Source organism: Amia ocellicauda, chromosome 14 (genome assembly GCF_036373705.1).
Source record: "Amia ocellicauda isolate fAmiCal2 chromosome 14, fAmiCal2.hap1, whole genome shotgun sequence".
In the NCBI taxonomy this organism is placed as follows: Eukaryota; Metazoa; Chordata; class Actinopteri; order Amiiformes; family Amiidae; genus Amia; species Amia ocellicauda.
Genome location: NC_089863.1, coordinates 16,489,402 through 16,508,877, shown reverse-complemented (window position 1 = coordinate 16,508,877; position 19,476 = coordinate 16,489,402). Strand labels below are relative to the sequence as shown.

The following is a 19,476-nucleotide window of genomic DNA, read 5'->3' as shown; positions in this document are numbered from 1 at the left end:
CAATACAGAAACACACTGTAAGGCACTGCGGGTGACCCGGGTCTCCTGCGTCACTGAGGACTGGCTGCACAATATTACATTACCGGCATATTGTACTTTAATATTATTGTTTAATAGTGGCTGTGTAACTATTACTATACTACTACTATAAGCTGTCCTCCTAAAAAATGTGGAATCGCCCACGTAACACTAGACCCATTGAAAACAATCTCGTCTACACGTAATATCTACGGAAGAGAAAACACAAGACTGACTCATGATAAACCCGGACTTACACGTTTAAATGTCGAGTTTCAAAGTCGATATTCGCAGTGTTTTTGTTTCACATGGTCCAGGGCTCTTCCGCGGTATTAATTAAGGACATAAGAAAGTGTGCAAACGAGAGGAGGCCATTCCACCCATCCTGCTCGTTTGGTGTCCATTAATAACCAAGTGAAAACATATTTGTGTTACAAATGTAAAATGCACTCAAACAGAGGATTGAAATAAATGAATGTTACTCACCTCTCGTAGTTTCGTGTAGACAGTCAGACAGATTGGTTGACACACATTTCGCAGAGGATTGTGGTTAAAAATAAATAACACACTTCGACTGTGTTAGAAGAAAGACGGCACCCTGCACACATTGTCATGCCATTATTATATACCCACACCAGTGCCCTGCCACAGACTATCCCTTTATTAGTGGCGGTATCAACAACCACCCCAGTCAGCCTAAATCCTCTGCTCGGTTTCTGATTGGTGTGTTACTAGTTTTGTTTTTGAGCAGCAGGGTTGGTTGCAGGCTTGTTGGTAGTGACGGCAGTTCGATTCTTCCCAGTGACTCGATTAATTTGATTGCGTCCAGTTCGGTCAATCGATTAATTTCGTTCACTGATTCAGTGACTCGCACCAATGCAGCCCGAATCAGGACGGGTTACATAGACTTGAACCGGAGAGAACGAGTCGTTCACTGCACACCACAAAAGCCAGAAAAAGTCTCTATTTGACCCGGAGATAACAAGTTTTAAGCATTAGTTATTTAGCCAACACGATGAATCTAATTAAATGTAATATATTGATTGGACAAGGGCGTTTGCAAATAAATAATAATAATAATAATATTGTTACATAAATGTCTTACACATAGGTGTACCTCAATTATTAATATTAATAATACTAATTATAGGTCATTTTATTGATTTACCTCAAGATGACTTGCAAGTATTAATAATAATTTGTGCAAAATGTTTTACTTGTATAAAACATTACAAAAACAGACCTCATAGCGATTTATTATATATTTTTGTTTTGTTCTGCAGACATACCCAATGAATACGGACTGTAATACACACACACAAACACACTATGTACAGTAAATATTGCATTAACGTCTCCGACACTAGTCTATACTCGGTCTGGGTGATGTAACTGATGCCATTTTGGCTCATACATGTGTATTTCTTATGCACTAAGCAAGAGGGAATTTGGAACATCCTTGAGTCTCAACGAGACATTGCCTTTCCTGAACTCCTCTGTTAAAAGCTCAGCCCTGCCCTTGTAGGATGGGATCTGCCTGTCAAAGTTATATTGGCCGTTCCAGAATAAACAAACAGGGGCTGAGTGGTCCTCTCTGAACCACCTGATCTCCAAGTTCTCAGCACTGATGTTGGGTGAGAGGTAACAGGGCATAACAGCATCTTCTCCCACAAAAACAACAACGGGATCAGTTGGACCAAGAACCTCAAACCTTTCTGGAGAGACAAATACCACATGGTAAAACAAACAGGAGCTTCAGACAGACATATGGAGACCATAAATAGGTAAATGTGACAAGTCACTCTATGAACCTCTATTGTATACTGGCTGCAATGAAGGCTCATTGCTAGGGCCTTGTGTTTATATGCAATCTAACTGCTATACCCTATTTGTCACTGCAGCCTCCTAACTATTGAATTACTTTTGAAAATTATTTTAATAATTTCCGTAGAGTCTGTAGATGCTTAAATAAGTGTTTCTTCTTATGGACAAGATTTTACAGAATAACATTAATCTCTGACAGAAGGCAGGTTAACTAACTGACGATGCTTACATTTAATAGAAAAATGTAATGCACGAGACAGTTTAGTCATGAAACAGTGAATGACTATACGGTATTGCATTATTATTATTATTATTGTTATCTTTGCAATATGTTACAACATTGAGATTATTAATTTGTAATTTTATATAAATTGTTACAATGAATCAGTGCCACAGAGCGACATCATCATAATAATAACGATTTTCTCATTAATGTCCCGTTTCAGTCTCAACAGGAGGCAGAATCACAAGGTCTCTGTTTGTATCCACGGTCCGGAAGAAAGGATAGATCTTGTGTCCCTCAGGGAAGCGCATGTCAGTGAAGGTGTAGATATGAGCCCTGGACTCCACTGTGTAAAAGGAGACCCGTCTCTCCTCAATGTCCACACACACCCCCAGCATCCTGGGACACAGAGTCTGAGGGAGGCGGGTCTCAGGGTCAGTGAGAGCAGAGAGAGAAGAGGAGTCACAGTCCAGACACCAGTATCCCTGCTGGGGAGTGAAGCTGAAGTCTCCTCTCCTGTTTGCAGACTCTCTGGTGACTCCTATTCTCCACCATCCATTCACCTCCAGCACCCAGTAGTGTCTCCCTGAGGTGAAGCTCTCTCTGCTCACGACACAGTCCCAGTAATCAAATCTCTGCTGATTGTCAGTGAGATCCTGTCTGTCTCCCCATCTCACTCTCTTCCCATCCTCAGACAGGGTCAGGTAACTGTTTGCTGTATCAGGATCCAGAGTCACATCAGCTGTGGGAAAACAAGAGGAAACACTGGGATCAGAAAGACCTTTAGCTTGTGACGTGTCGCCTCTAGTGTTCAAGTGTTTAACATTTAGTTCATCACATTTTCTGCAAATGTCCTTAGGCAGCCATTTTCTCCTGCAAACCTGTAAACAAACCTCCTCTCCTTTGTGCCGTTTTTCTACATCCGAGCATCAATGCAGAGATGTAAGTATCCGATTGAGTTAATGATTCATTCAGGATGATCCATGATTTCGACATGTAACTGTGTGTTTCATGTTCATAGTGAATGTATCTGTGCAGTTCATGTGAATAACTAAGTTCATGCGGTTTCCTCTGTTCAGAGCCGGTTAACTGGCCGCTGCTGGTGTGAATATAATGTCGTCTCTACACGTCCAGCTCCTCCTAATGTGTGTAACAGAAACGTGTATTGATGGTGTGAAGCACAGATAATAACACAGACACAGTCCTGTCTCGTCAGGTGAGTCGCGGTGTCTCTGTGTTTTTAACACGTTGCTGCTGCTCCTCAGGCGGATCTGAGCGGCTGCTTTACAAACAGCGACGCTGCGCTCAAACCGGTGGAGCCGAGGCTTCAGTTACTGTTATTAACGAACTGAATGCGCTTTCCTCTGTATGTAAGCAGTGCTGGTGCAGATCGTGGTGTAAATATATATGTTTATTGACAGACCACGGTCAATTGACAGTAACTGACGAGGATAATTAATACACATCCATTCATGTGATGCGACTCCTGTTGACTTTAGCTGACGAGCTGGTTTATCTGCAGCCACATGCTAACGAGGTCCTGACCCTCTTTCACAGTGCAGGCCATTGAGCAAGACAACACCATCAGACCAACCATCACCACACAGCCCAGTGCTGATGAGCAAACAGGGCTAGTGTTCATCATTGTGGAAATACTATTCACTCGTCCTTTCAAAAGTGTCTAAAGTTTCCTCCCTCTCTCTCCTCTATGAGCTCTACTCTGCAATAGGAAATAATAATACAACAAAGCACATATCCCAGTCAACATGTATAGCCTCTAAACAAACAGAAATAATGAAACGAGCATTTCTTACTATTGTGATGTCCTGGTCAGTGAACAGAGTCTGACACACAACGACTTGCTATTTAAAGGAACTGATTGTATTGTAGCTTCAGGTTAAATAAAACGTATTGACATCAAAACATGCATCCATTTGTGCAGATCACTGAGCTGCTTCCCAAACTTGAACCTGAGTCCATCGGCTCAGCACAGCAGCTGCTGGACACACTGACACACTTGCATTGTACCTGCATTACAACTAGCACCGCTTGTTTCTCTTCTACTCAACATATCAGTCTTTACTTTTTCATTTCATTAAATTAACCCAAGATGAATGTAAAATTCAGAGATAAAGGCTTACACTTAACTGCATACAATACAGATGCAGATACAATGACTGATTTATTGATTTTAATCATGACCAGACCTGTTTAACAGTTATCCTGTGAGTCTCTGTTGAAGGCTGCAATAAAAATGGCTCAGTGTTGCCACTGGACTTGCTGCAGTAATTCCAATAATTGCTATTGTTGCAGTGATTGGCTGGAAACACCAGAACTTGTCAGATTGGATGATGTTTGTTGCGGTTTGTTTTTTTTTATAACAGAGATAAGTACAGGTACATCAATTTATACTGCATGGGTTGACTTAGACATGGATTTCAAGGGATGGCGTTTCCATTTGAAGGTGTTTGCTGGAGATTTGGTGTTTTTTTTTCCCCAAAACAAAAGAGCAGCGTATTGTGGTTGATATATTTACTGGCTGTAGGGAGGCGGATAGATTTAGGGGGACACCCACCACCCCAAGAACTACCCTGGTGTTGCCCCTGGTAGGAGGGCTCCTGTATCACAGGTAAATACCCCACCGCACACTCACTGTGCACACAGCAGGAATAATATTGATATACAAATCCTTTTCCCAGTAAAACAATCAGCTGCTGTGTCCCTGTGTGATCAGTCCCATGTGTGACACCCCATGGGGAGCAGTTAATGATTGGCAGTATTTGTAGATGAAGTGCCTCCCTATGTCTCATCAGACATTAGTATAGAAGGGTAATCCACCCCCCCCCCCCGCTTTGGATTTGAGACCCCGATCTGTGACCTGACCTGCACTGGACAATGATGACTCTTACTCACAATGACCCTGCCTGAAAATGACAGAGCCCTGGATTGCTGGCTTTGGATGAAGTCAGAGAACTGAGTAGTGGCCCGATCGCAGACAGGGAAAAAGAACGATGAAGTGCCATAACCTCGGGTGATTTTTTTACAGCCTTTGCAAGGGCTTGACTTGATCCTCAGAGCCCAACTGCCCATCTGCATCAACACTCCTGTCTGAGCCGTACAGAGACGCCATTATTATCAGCCCTGCGCTGGGAGGAGGACACAGAGCTCACAGCTGAACTCCCTCCCCTCTGTCACCACGAGAAGACAATTTACAGACATTAAATGATGTTCATGCTTCTGAGGAAAATTATCTAATGTGACTTTCCATGAGCGTGAGAAATTAAAGCCCTAATAAAGTGTGAATGAACCGAGATCTGTCACAGCTGTACTTCTTCACACTGAATCCATTGTCACACACTGAGTCATATTATGAAACACCTGTCTCTCCCGGTCAAGCACCATGAAATTACTCATAAAATAAAGTGTAAATGTGTGATATCTTCTTAAACTGCAGTAGAGATGTTTCTCAAGAGGCCGGTGGCTGTGTCAGCTCTGCAGAGGCTGCAGGTGGGATTAACTGCCTCTCATAAAGCATCCAGAGAGAGCACTTACCCCACTGTCCATGACGAGCTGCAAACGACAAGACAATCATTAATGACAATTAAAAGGGCTTTAATACTCTACCCCTCCACTTTCAATGACCACTGCATCCAGTACAGGGCCATGGGTTAAATAAAAGTAAACCTCACTGCCAATTACAATAAGATAAACCCTGCTTTAATATTAATACTATACATTTATTTTACCATATGATGTTTTTAAAACTTTTAAAGTACATGTTTGAAGTAGGATGATGCTTCTGGCTTATTCAGTTTAGACACGTTAGTTACCCTAACAACACAAAGCTGCCCTTGCTCTGCAGTGATAAACACGCTTCTGTAAGTCCTGTATGTTTGCCCCCTCCTGTCGTTGCCCACACTGTTGATTTCCATGTGTGCTCTCTGCTCTGGCTTGGTCTCTTTCCCTCTCTGTCCATTTAGGAGCCTCAGCATCAATGCTTCTGGGTGTTTTTGCATTGCTTTTCCTCTCCGAGTCCAGCCCTGCAGTCTGCCCTCCTCAGACACATTATGTGTGTAAGCGCTGGACTGAGCTAATGCTGCATATCTGTCTCTGCGCTGTCACTGCTCCTGCAGCCCTGTCTGCCAGGTTCACACGACTGTCACATCACGGCAGCCACTGGCCTCTCAGTTCCCCACAGCTTTGAGCTGGCAGCCATCAAGACTTATTATTACAGAGGGCCAAGAAAATAAGCCAGCCACAAAGTGAAAAACATGTATGTATAAAAATGGAATAAGTCCACACAGAAAAAAGGAAAGCGGAAAATTACTTATTTGTTTTTCAAGCTTTCTTGCCAAAGGCTGCCAGCACTCAGGAAACAGTGAAGAAATGTAAATTATTCCCTTGGTTTCTTGAACTACCAATATTAATGGTCAAATTGGATTCTCTTCTCACCACAGTAATACTGTACCTATAATAATGGAAATTCCTGACCCACTAAATTGTTGTCTCATGTGTCTGAAAAGACTGGATGTGTGTCTCCCTGCCTCTCATAGAGACTCATTAAACACTCACCCCATCGTCCATGACGAACTGCAGAGAAAGAGACAGACTATTAATGACAGGGAAACTGCTTTAATATTGCACCTCTACCTGATTACAATACCACTTTGTTTAGGTTTATGATGATAAAAAAACTGAATAAGTAAAAATTGTAATAATATAAATGCATCCCATTTCCCTTTATTTCCTCTAAACACTTATAATAATACTAACCCATGGACAGTGAATGTTTATTCACACTGAGACAATCTGCTCATTCTGTGGGTAAAAGCAGGAGTGATGCTTTTAAATGGCTGCTATGTGAGATGGATGCCTACTGGCTATAGAGGAGAATTCAATGTCTTTATGGATTTACTTACCATTGAATGTCCACTGATACTCCTCATCTGCAAAGACACACAGGAGTGGAGTCAGAGACACTGGAGTCAGGCCTGGGCACTTTCAAATACACACTACAGCACACAGCACTGTAGTAAAGAATAGCAGTGCTGGAAAACACCTCAGTGTATGTATTTATTGCTGCACACTTAAGCTAGGAGTCTTACATGGCAGCTCACACACTGTTGTGTGTTATTAGCAGCCCCAGAGCGAGACTTACACACGACCAGTATCAGTCAGCTGTGAAACTGCTTCAGACTGACTCAACACAAGCAGCTGCACAGCTGCTGTACTAAAGCATGATTCTTTACCATCTGTTTAACGGGGTCAAATACTTGAACACAGACAAGCTGCAGTGCAGTGTACGTTTGATTGCTGGTTCTTTTATCTTATTGCTCCACACAATGGTAGCAGAAAACTTACCCAGCTGACTGCGAAGTACAGGAAGCACTGCACATAAAACAAACATAACAGACCATTATACTAATAAAGATCAAAGACAGTCAAACACATTATATGTATTATATTTGCAAATGTAATGCAAATTGTTATTTGTGGTCTTTTACTGATATACTCAATTGATTTGAAAATGAATGTTCCTGTATTATTATATTTGTATTACATGTTTAGATGTATCAATTTTGAATTCCTATCATATAGGAATGGGCTGGAATCAAGTCCTTTTAATGGTCCTGAAACTTCAAATGAATGAGGAGCTGCTACAGAAGAGGATTCAAATGTATTAATTTACTTACCTTGAGATTCAAACAGTGTCTCTTTCTCTGCAGAAAAATAAAAATAAAATACAGAGGGTGGAATGAATAACAATGCTGACAGACTCCTGACTGCCAGTGATGAAGCTCTGGTTTAACTGGTCCAACTGGGACAGACAGGCTGGGTAAAAGACAGAGTGACTGCAGCCTCAAACTGAGGGATTGGTAGACTTACTGTTCCTCTTAACTGCTGCCCAAACATTAAAAAACACTGAGTATATCACTGACTGACTGTTACAGGCGTCCTACCCCCTGGATTAGTGAAATAACCTCACAGAGTGAGAGTCACATGGAGAGCAGTGAGGTGAATGGAGGAACAACTGTTTTGGTTTGATACATAACGTGGCTGCGAGAAACATTAGTATTGTCTGTACTGATCCTGGCCGGGTGACTGTGAACTACATTGTGTGTTCTAGGGAATTCATGAGAAGACACACAATCATCCAGGCACACATTAATATTGATTCCTCACTGTCCACTATCTATGTAACTCATGAAATGCCACACAAGCATCCAGACACTCACTGTCCATTCGTCTCCACTGGATCAGCAGAAGAGCAGCTGCTGCCACAGTGAGAGCGGCCATTAGGAATAAAGACACCATCCACCCAGAGGGGTCAGGGAAGAAGTCCCCTGGAGAACAGAACAGCAGCATCAACCCACAGGAACTGACACTCAGCTCCTCAGACACTGGCCTGATCCCTACTGATGAAGCCACACAGCACTGGGACGAGAATGTGGGTCGTTCTGATTAATGTTGTATCCAGTTAAGAAACACAGACAGAGAGGAAGAGAATACAAAGAGAGACCTTCATCCAATAAAGGAAAACAGTCTATTAGATATTATGCAGATTGATAGTTTGAACAGCAGGATCTAGATAAACGTTTGGAGAGAAATCTCAGATAAGTTAAGCAGTTTAGGTAACATGTCATTATGTTCTGTGTTGACTACAATAACCTCAACCATAAAAGCTGTCACAATATCCAGTTTTTAATACTCACTGGGTATGTGGAGTTGTGGTTCCCAGTCTGCTTCAGATACTGCACTTCTAATCAGGCAGGTGAAGACATTGGACTCCTGTCTGACTGGGATGGAGCTCCTCAGACTGAGACGCCCCTCACTGTCTCTCTGCTCTGTGGTGTTGGACAGTGATGTGACGTTGTGTCCGTCCCTGTCTGTCCAGATCACTGCAGGCTTAGGGTACCAGCCCTCTGACCTGCACTCCAGCTGGGTCTGACCTCCTTCAGAGTGGAGGGACACTGAGGGCCGACCTGTCAACAGTGACAACAGCTTTCATGAACCTCAGGCAGATTAATTGTCTTTCATTGTCTAAGTTTAGACATTTTGAAAATATATTTTCAAATGATTTAAAAAATACAGGAAGTAAAACACAGAATTGTTTCACTGTTGGGCTCTTTCAAAGGAAGTAAAAGATTTCAAGACATCAAGTTACAGAAAACAAATATAATAAAATTAAAATATTTATATTTGAGCATTGTGATCAGATCTGCTCAACTGCTGTGAGAGCAAATTGGACTAAACAACACTGTAGTAGGGTGACACTGTATGAAAATAAAACTAATTTATATAAAAAACACTAATTAATAATGCTTTAAATATTAATTTATTCTAAAATTAAACTTTTAAAACTGATTAGAATTACAATGGAAATATTATGGGATTACAGGACAAATAAATATATTTTAAGTAACAGCTGCAGTATTATTGTAAGTATGAGTACAAACACTGATGTTGAGATGATCAGTGTGAAACTGTAGCCCAAAACTCACCTCTGACAACCACATCAATAAGAGCCTCTTCATACGAGTCTGCAGACAGAACCATACACTTGTACAGTCCATCATCAGAGCCACGCACATCCTTCAGTCTCAGAGACACGTTGCCTTTCCTGAACTCCTCTGGGAAAAGCTCAGCCCTGCCCTTGTAGGATGGGATCTGCTTTTGAAAGTTATACTGTCCAAACTGATATAAACTGACAGGGGCTGTAGGGTTCTCTCTGAACCACCTGATCTGCATGTCCTCAGCACTGATGTTGGGTGAGAGGTAACAGGGCAGAACAGTGTCTTCTCCAGGGTAAACAGCAATGGGGTAACGTGGGCCAAGAACCTCAAACCTCTCTGGAGAGACAAATAACACACAGTTGGACTTTTAAACAAACATGCAGAGATAAGAAATGGCTCTAAGCCATTCCCGAAAAGAGCACCATAATAAATTCAGATGCCAGTTATAATAGACAGTACTTGTAATTTAGTAATTTACTCTCCTGAAAGATAGCACTTCACAATGTTTTACCCTCCTACTTGCCTTGCTTTACTAGTACTCGTATTGTTTATTTTGATTCCCTCTATGCTCCCTTTCGCTTGGCCCTTGACTGGGACCTAACATCAGCTTTTACAATCCAGGGTGCAAGACCTCATATATTGTAAACACTTGTGTAAATTGTAATTTGTAAAATGTTATATGCTTAGAAATTGCACTGTATTATGTAAATTTGAATTTGTGATGTTTTTTGCCTTTGAACTGTACTGTATTGATGCACTTTGTATTGCGCTTATATTTTGTAAGGATAAGGGCGTCTGCTAAGAAATAAATGTTATTGTTATTATTATTATTAATAATAATAATAATAATAATAATAATACAGACATTAAGATGTATAATGAACATAAATAATCAGACTAAGTCACAATGGGATTCACTTCAGGAGCTGAGAAAAGGGAAAAGGGAATTTGGGCTGAACTTTAGTCCACAGTATTGAGATACAGGGAAGCAAAATAAAAGCAGCTTGTGTGTCGGCTGTCACTGGTGTGAGCTGTGCAGTGACTGTGTCTCTGGTGCAGAAGCTGAAGCTGAGCTGCGCTGGGCTGCTGTGCTGTGTTGAAGCCCTGCTGTTGAGTGTCTGAGCTCAGTTCATTATGGAGAATAAAAGTGTCCTCACTGTACCTGATCCTGACACTGAGGTCTGCTGGAGCAGCAGGACAATCACACAGAGCCACTCTGATTGGTCAGACTTCATCCCTGGGACAGACAGACAGACATCCTCGCAGGCCAATCCCAGCTGGAGAGCAGTGTCAGTGTCAGGGGGCTGTGGGAGGGGAGAGCAGAGAGGAAAACAGATTCAGACTAATGATCACTGAGACAGAAGAGCTCCAATCTGATCACTGTCTGTAACTGAAACACCCGTTTGTTTTCATTGAATAAGTGGAAAGTCTCTGTTTTTCATTTCGACACACAAATGGTGTCAACACAGTAAGTGTGTTATTATTATTGAACACGATTCTCCAGGTCTATGTCTGTAGTTGACTTGTATACAGGACTGGTGTGTGATGTCTTCTCTTTATAGGCTGGCAGTGAAAACACATGGCTTGAATGTAGTAATTACTACATTTGTTTGTACTGACAGATCCAGTGCTTCTTACAGTTTTCACACACAGACAGTCCCAATTCTACATTCTCCAGGTCTATTTTTACTTTCTTTATCCATCAAATCCAACGAATTAAAACAAGTTTAAATTAAAAACCCCTTCGCCAATGGCAGCCATAAGTAAAACACTGACTTACACTCCTTAAGTTCGTTTAACTCGTCTACATATTAAAAAAGAGTTATGTATTAAACAATGTAATAAATATTACTCACATTATTTCGCACGGTGTGTCACAAGCTAAGTAAAGAAACATAAAGCTGTTATACTGAGAGAATTGCAAATGCCTTTAATGCTGTTCAATACAGAGACCTTTTATTGATCTTTACTGATATTACACAAGATTACACAGTATTACACTGTGCACACATTTCTTCAGCTGTAAATGCTGCCATTTTAGATCAGAGACGCGTATGTATTCAATGTGTCCGACATTAATACCAGCAAGACGACATGCAGCAGCAATGGCGCCCGGAAATCAACTTCAGTGGCACTTTTACTTTCTTTTTTAAAAATAGGGAAGTTAAAGTAAATGTTGTATATATAAGTACAAATACAAGGTTTGAAAACACGCACAGAAAGACCCTGCTGTTTGGACAAAGGTGGATATAAAGAAAGTTTCCGAGACAGAAGTGAAGCTGAGAGTCACCTGTGCACAGGAGCGTGACGTCACAGAGGCGGTCGGGCGGCTGTGTGTCTGTAATCCAGTACCGAGACAAGGAGGAGCTGAAGCGCAGATTCACTCAGTAATGGCGCCGCAGCTGCGCACACAGGCAGCACTTCTCCTTCACTGTCTCTGTCTCTCTCTCTGTGTCTGTAATCCAGTACCGAGACAAGGAGGAGCTGAAGCGCAGATTCACTCAGTAATGGCGCCGCAGCTGCGCACACAGGCAGCACTTCTCCTTCACTGTCTCTGTCTCTCTCTCTGTGTCTGTAATCCAGTACCGAGACAAGGAGGAGCTGAAGCGCAGATTCACTCAGTAATGGCGCCGCAGCTGCGCACACAGGCAGCACTTCTCCTTCACTGTCTCTGTCTCTCTCTCTGTGTCTGTAATCCAGTACCGAGACAAGGAGGAGCTGAAGCGCAGATTCACTCAGTAATGGCGCCGCAGCTGCGCACACAGGCAGCACTTCTCCTTCACTGTCTCTGTCTCTCTCTCTGTGTCTGTAATCCAGTACCGAGACAAGCAGGAGCTGAAGCGCAGATTCACTCAGTAATGGCGCCGCAGCTGCGCACACAGGCAGCACTTCTCCTTCACTGTCTCTGTCTCTCTCTCTGTGTCTGTAATCCAGTACCGAGACAAGGAGGAGCTGAAGCGCAGATTCACTCAGTAATGGCGCCGCAGCTGCGCACACAGGCAGCACTTCTCCTTCACTGTCTCTGTCTCTCTCTCTGTGTCTGTCAGTCACTGCAGTGTGTGACCCTGTCCTTCCTCTCCTCTCCTCTCTGCTTGTTCTTCACAGAAATCTGCTGCTCTGTCATGAACACAAACACAAGCCGGAGTCTCAGTGCTGACGGGTTATTTCTCGGCTCTGAAGAGCAGCACTTCTCCTTCACTTTCACTTTCTCTCTCTCTGTGTCTGTCAGTCACCTCCCTGTTGGCTGACAGAACACAATATGAGCTGAGATGTGCGGCACCAGCCAGCGCTCAGACTCGCCCTCTTATCTGCAATGGAAATGTGGCTCCTGATACAGAACACTTAGACAAGGATGTCAACAGCAAGACAGACACATTGACAATATAATAATAAACAGCTCAAAAACCAATGTGTTGTGTTATGTATGCGTGTTGGAAAGTCTACTGATTGTATTGTGTTCAAGCCTCGAGTAACAGTGCAGTGATTCAGTACTGAGACAGAGGTGTGCCTCCCTGTCCCTGACTCTGAGCTGAGGGCCGCTGAGAGCCCTGTCCTGTGGCTCAGTGCTGCAGTGATGGGGCCCGGGGGGCTGTCAGCTCTGTGGGACAGACGCTGCTCCTGCCCAGCTGTCAATCAGATCAGAGTGGAGCTCCCTTCTCTCTGTCCCCAGCAGCCCCTCTCTGTCCAGGGCAGCACAGGAGAGAGCCGACAGCACCGTCCTTCTGGATCAATGAAAATAGACAATACGACTATTTTATAAGCATAGCAATCTGCAGTTTTTATTCATGTTATACAAATGCATTTTCATTTTTTATTATTCACTATATGTTTATGAATATGAATATGTTTTGACTTTTGAACTAAACTGGTGACTGAATGTGCCAGATCTGGCCACAATGGGGCAACAGTCGCTGAATTGGTAAGGACAGAGAAGCGTGTCTTTAGATGCAACACAGTGTCCGCTCACTCACTTCACAAACATGAAGGAGCAACACGGCAGCTTCCTCACCCTGTAATGTCTCATTGCTGTGCTGGAGAGCAGCAGTGGAGAATCCAGTGGACTGAGCTGAGTTCAGGCCAGGGGTGTCAGTATATATGTGAGCACCAGCAGACACCTATAGAGACACACTGGTCCTGAACCCCTGTCTGAACTCACATCACTGTCCTGGAGTCTTCACTGCTGCTCCTCACTGCCTGAATCACTGCTCAATAAACCCAAAAACACATCAATGACCATTTTAAATGTACAACCTGAGATTTGATCGCACACACAGATGTGCCCCAAACTCTGATGGATATGAGGAGAAGAGGGGACCTCCAAACACCCAGACACCTGACGCTGAAATTATCATCAAAATTATTATTACATAGCATGGCTACAACAATGCTTATCATTCATACTGTCATTCCTCCAAGTACTACTGTTAAAAATGGTCAACAGTTTGCTATGATTCATGTCCAGTTACAACTCTAAGTCAACAGGAGGCAGAATCACAAGATCATTTTCCTCATCCCAGGTCCAGAAGAAAGGATAGATTTCCTCTCCCTCAGTGAAGTGCATGTCAGTGAAGGTGTAGATATGAGCCCTGGACTCCACTGCGTAAAAGGAGACCTGCCTCTCCTCAATATCCACACACACCCCCAGCTTCCTGGGACGCAGAGTCTGAGAGAGGCGGGTCTGAGGGTCAGTGAGAGCAGAGAGAGAAGAGGAGTCACAGTACAGACACCAGTATCCCTGCTGGGGAGTGAAGCTGATCCCTCCTCTCCTGTTTGCAGACTCTCTGGTGACTCCTATTATACACCCTCCATTCACCTCCAGCACCCAGTAGTGTCTCCCTGAGGTGAAGCTCTCTCTGCTCACGACACAGAGCCAGATATCAAATCTCTGCTGATTGTCAGTGAGATCCTGTCTGTCTCCATATCTCACTCTCTTCCCATCCTCAGGCAGGGTCAGGTCACAGTCTGCTGTCTCAGGGTCCAGAGTCACGTCAGCTGTGGGAAAACAATAGAAAACATTGGGAGTACAGACACAATTCCAGCGCACTGTGCTTTTAAAGCTGCTTCTGCACTGTGAACAACGTAAACAGACATGAGCTGTGTGTGCTGCTCCTGCAAGGGCTCTGAGCGACTCTACAGCACTGTCTCAGTGACAGGGGGTCAGTGAGGATTATTAAGGGCTCTGAGCGACTCTACAGCACTGTCTCAGTGACAGGGGGTCAGTGAGGATTATTAAGGGCTCTGAGCGGCTCTACAGCACTGTCTTAGTGACAGGGGGTCAGTGAGGATTATTAAGGGCTCTGAGCGGCTCTACAGCACTGTCTCAGTGACAGGGGGTCAGTGAGGATTATTAAGGGCTCTGAGCGACTCTACAGCACTGTCTCAGTGACAGGGGGTCAGTGAGGATTATTAAGGGCTCTGAGCGGCTCTACAGCACTGTCTCAGTGACAGGGGGTCAGTGAGGATTATTAAGGGGGGTATTAATGAAGGGAGACCTCTGCTGGAGAGAAAGGGAAACTACAGTCTGTCCATTCATTTAGCAAGGAAACATGTTCAAAATCATTAAAACAGTATTGATTGATAAATTATTAACCCCAGAAAACAGTCTATTTCCTCACTAGAGTGAAGACTGTGCAGTGCTTGTGTGCTGTACTGTGGTGTGCAGCTCTACTCTTATTGATCCATTAATAAACACACTCTCAGTGACTCTGCTGAAGCTCCACTGAAGACTCTGTCATGTTGCGTCACACAGGGAGCAGCTCCCTTTAAACCCCCTCTGCCTTCATCTCTCTCTCTGTGCCCAGTGTAGGAGTGTGAGAGAGTGTGGGCTGATCATGAAGAGAGGTAGATCACATAATTATACACTTCACTTATACACCCAGACTGCAGCCTGGACCCCACTGTGTGTGGGCCTGTAGAGACGCACGCTGTGACCCAGAGCCAGGGAGGGACACAGGGGCTGTGCTGGGCACTGGTAGGCAGGGCGGCACTGCCTGAGGCTCAGATACACACAGCACAGGCAGACAGATAGCACAATATACAGAGTATAATCAAACTGTAATGAAAGAATATGTACAAATTGTAAATGTAAAATAAAAAGAGAAAAATCACCAAAAGCCACCAACACCAAGCAGGTCCCATTTTCCATGTGGTAACTGCCTTTAGGGCCAAACTGTGTTCTCTAATAATCATCATTCAATATGTCAGTTAATTCAGTTGGGTGCACCCATTTACACACTGCTAATGTGGTAAACTGTTGTCTCCTGCTGTATTGTTTTCTTTCTGTTCAAGTCTCTTTTTTAACAAGAGTCCCAATGCCTGAGTGAACAAATCAGAGGCTGGGTTTGTGCTTCCCTGTATCTCACTAATCAGCTCTGTGCAACACTTACCCCACTGTCCATGACAAACTGCAAACAACAAGACAGACAATTAGTGACAATGAAGGAGCTTCAGTATTCGAACTAAACCTACATGCAATACAACTTTGCTCAGGTTAATTCAAATAGATCAATCTTAAAAGTGACCTTGTTCTAATGTTAACTTTTAAAGAAAGACTGTGAAAACAATTGGAAATACCCAAATATTTCCGTAATCTTAAGCTTTTATAAAATGTATAAACTGACACATATAACAGTTAATTTCAGGCTATGTGTGCACAATGAAGAAGAAGCAACAGCAGAAGAAGACTGCTGATTTACTTTTATTTCTTATGGAATGAAGTTTATTCATAACTGTCCTGTGTTTTCAATCTGAAAAACGGCAGAGCTTCTCCACTCACGTTCTGCTTCCTTGTCCCTGCCTGCAGTTTGCACTGCTGTTATAGGCTACCTGTGTACATGGTCATTTTGGCAACACAGATACTGCAAAGTATTGAGTCTGTGGCATCACATTGAAGCCCTGTCTGTCAACCTCATCCTGGACAGCCCCCATCACAGCGTCCAAGGAGAGCGGACACTGCAGCCCCTGGTCTCTGTCTCCCCACAGCTGTAGGGGGCAGTGCTCAGCACACGGCCCTGAGGCTCTGGTTGCATGGCATTGCCCTCTAGAGGGGCATGGCCACTGAAGGGGAGGTGCAGATGAGCTTCAGACTGGAGAGGAGGAGGCCAGCCTGCAGCTGTGCTCCAGATACACATAGGACAGGGAGACTGTAATAATACAGAGAATGGGGAAAATCAGGGAACCAGCAAGCAAAATAAATGTATATGCAGAGTAAAAATAGCAGAAAAGAAGAAAAATAGAAAAAGAAATTCAAGCTCTTGTGATCTCAGATTCATTTAACACTCACCCCATTGTCCATGACGAACTGTAGAGAACAAGACAACCATTAACAACCAATGAAAATGCTTTATTAATTCAATCAATGTCAATTTAACTCTTTCAGATTTGCAAATTAAGTAAACTAAAAACTAAAAATATTCTCTACATGGTCAAATTCTTTAAATTGTACTTGGCAACCAACATACAGTGCATCCGGAAAGTATTCACAGCACTTCACTTTTTCCACATTTTGTTATATTACAGCCTTATCCCAAAATGCATTAAATTCATTATTTTCCTCAAAATTCTACAAACAATACCCCATAATGACAACGTGGAAGAAGTTTGTTTGAAATCCTTTGCAGATGCACTGCACATACAGTAATACAATTCTAATGGTAAAACAACAACACTTTCAGACTGGAAAGGTTTCTCTCCAGTATATTTGAGGGCAGAAGACAATATATCTTACTAATCAACATACATAAAATGCAAACAATGCCTATCATTGTAAATAAGTACTTATTTCTGGCAGGTACTGTACTCGTTACTAAATAGCCTGACCAACTATGTCGTCTGGGATGGCTGCATTTACATTTCCCCCCTGTATTCTCCAATATGACTGTCAGATATGCCTTAATGTTGCATCATAATAATGGTAGTTACACTGAAGTAAAACACAGACCAAATAGCCCTGTTCTATGGGTGTATCTTATTCTGCTTAATCTGAGCCAAAGTTGCCCAAATATCTCATTGCTCCACATATCTCCCTTCATAATAAATAAATACAGTTAGCTACTTTAAGTACATTGTAGCTATAACATAAGTACAGTTTACCTGGTGGTATTTCTCTCTGGGAAGACTTCACATGAAGTGTAACTTGGGAAATGTATTTCAAACTGATCTTGCATTTGTACAGATTATGTCTATATAATGCAGTTTTTCTTTATATATTCTCTAAATATGTTCTAAACATAAAATGCAAATGTGTTTTCCATCTTTAAGGGGGATACAGGGCTACATTTGATTGAAAAATATAGTTACATCAATGATGACTCAAACTTTCTTCCTTATACTTTGTAATTAACTTTAGCAGTAATATTTACTGTGTGAATGTATATATTGATGTGTAATTAATAGCTTCCATTCTTTATCACAATAGGAAAAGATAAATGGTTGTTCAAACAGCTGGTTAAAGGTGTAATTTCTTCTCTGTACATTATTATAGGATTCATACAACTGTATTGATATGCTATGAAAAATTCCTAATTTTGTTCATTTATTTAAGTTATATTTATAAAATTAACAGCAGTCTTTTAGTGCAGGAAATAATATATTGAATAAATATAAATTATTAAGTAGTTTTCTATTTTCTATTTATTATTGGAACCCTTTTTTGTGTTCAATGCTTCTGTACATTGTGCAGCTAATAGTGTTCATCCAACTGAAAAATAAATGAGAAAACAGAATAAACTGTATCTGTCACACTGAGAGGACCCTGACTTCTTTAAACACAAGATGGTGAAGGTTGTGTGCTCTGTACATTGTGCTTCTGTAGTGTTGTACTTGAATCCTCAATATATATGTTGCACTGCTCCATTTCTACCCAGGATCAGGGAATGATGTCATTTTAATGAATGCAGAATGACTACAGGAAATGTTTCCAATGTCTTTCTTGATTTACTTACACTTGAATTCCCACAGACACTCCTCCTCTACAAACAATACAGGAAGTGGAATCAGTAAAACTGGTTACAGGCTTCTGTGTTTTAACACTACATTCACAAAGGAATTTAGTAAGATTTGCAGAATGAATAGGAAAACACCTAAACATATTGAACTAGCACAAAAGTGATTGCAGGCACTGCTAATACTGCTACATAAGAAACGTTTGTGTTTTATTCGTTTGTGATGTCTTTCTTCTTTATACATCATGCACACAATTTATTTGTTTATTTTGTGTGTGAAAGCTAGGGTTCAGTAAACCCACTCTGTGCTAGAGCTCAGAACCACTGGACTCCAGTGTGTAAGAAACAGGGAGCAGCTGTAAGTAATGCAATGTCATTGTTCTACCAACAAGCCCCTTTACCAAACAGCAGCATCCAGACACACATCCACACTGATCACTCACTGTGCATCCGTCTCCACTGGATCACCAGAAGAGGAGCTGCTATAGCAATGGCTACAACAGTGAGAGCTGAGATTAGGAATAAAGATGCCATCCACCCAGGGTCAGGGAAGAAGTCTCCTGGAAAATAAAACAGGAACATTGACAGCTGGAGGATCTAGCATTGATCTCTGTTGATCTAGCATGAACATCTGAATAATGTTACATGAATGGCTCATTCATAATTTATCCAATATCTTCCAGTCTGGTCTTTACTACCATTAATACCCAAGAATGATTTGGACTGATAATACAACTTATTGAAATTCACTGAAAGGTACCCCTCTGGACCTACAATTGCAGCATTTATCAGAAGTTATTACAATTCTCATAAATGCTGCAGGTGTGGGTCCAGAGGGGTACCTTGTTGCCTGTGTTACAGATACACAAAAAGTATCATTTTTCTCACAATATATACCAGGAGCACACAGTTCTATAGATATTCATAAGATACCACGATACTTACATTCTAGAGA

General features: G+C 42.2%; 2 protein-coding genes across 7 annotated transcripts; both read right to left on the bottom strand.

The window, feature by feature from the left end:
• Positions 1-1,258: 1,258 nt before the first annotated feature.
• LOC136767824 (butyrophilin subfamily 1 member A1) lies at positions 1,259-12,402 on the bottom strand. Of its 6 annotated transcripts, XM_066721847.1 has the most exons (12): positions 11,870-12,402; positions 11,436-11,460; positions 10,742-10,883; positions 9,568-9,915; positions 8,779-9,048; positions 8,302-8,409; positions 7,759-7,785; positions 7,427-7,453; positions 6,985-7,011; positions 6,638-6,655; positions 5,618-5,635; positions 1,259-2,807 (listed from the first exon to the last, which is right to left on the bottom strand). In XM_066721847.1, the coding sequence occupies exons 3-12, from the start codon at positions 10,812-10,814 to the stop codon at positions 2,272-2,274; spliced, it is 1,452 nt and encodes a 483-aa protein (XP_066577944.1). In that variant the 5' UTR covers positions 10,815-10,883; positions 11,436-11,460; positions 11,870-12,402; the 3' UTR covers positions 1,259-2,271. The 6 variants fall into 6 exon arrangements, with proteins under 6 accessions (XP_066577944.1, XP_066577945.1, XP_066577946.1 ...); XM_066721848.1 differs by lacking the exon at positions 11,436-11,460; XM_066721849.1 differs by lacking the exons at positions 11,436-11,460; positions 11,870-12,402 and adding an exon at positions 11,797-11,862.
• A 10-nt stretch (positions 12,403-12,412) lies between these two features.
• On the bottom strand, positions 12,413-19,077 carry LOC136767924 (E3 ubiquitin-protein ligase TRIM39-like). The gene is made up of 4 exons (XM_066722007.1): positions 18,965-19,077; positions 16,862-16,879; positions 15,966-15,983; positions 12,413-14,571 (listed from the first exon to the last, which is right to left on the bottom strand). The coding sequence occupies exons 1-4, from the start codon at positions 19,053-19,055 to the stop codon at positions 14,042-14,044; spliced, it is 657 nt and encodes a 218-aa protein (XP_066578104.1). The 5' UTR covers positions 19,056-19,077; the 3' UTR covers positions 12,413-14,041.
• Positions 19,078-19,476: the final 399 nt, after the last annotated feature.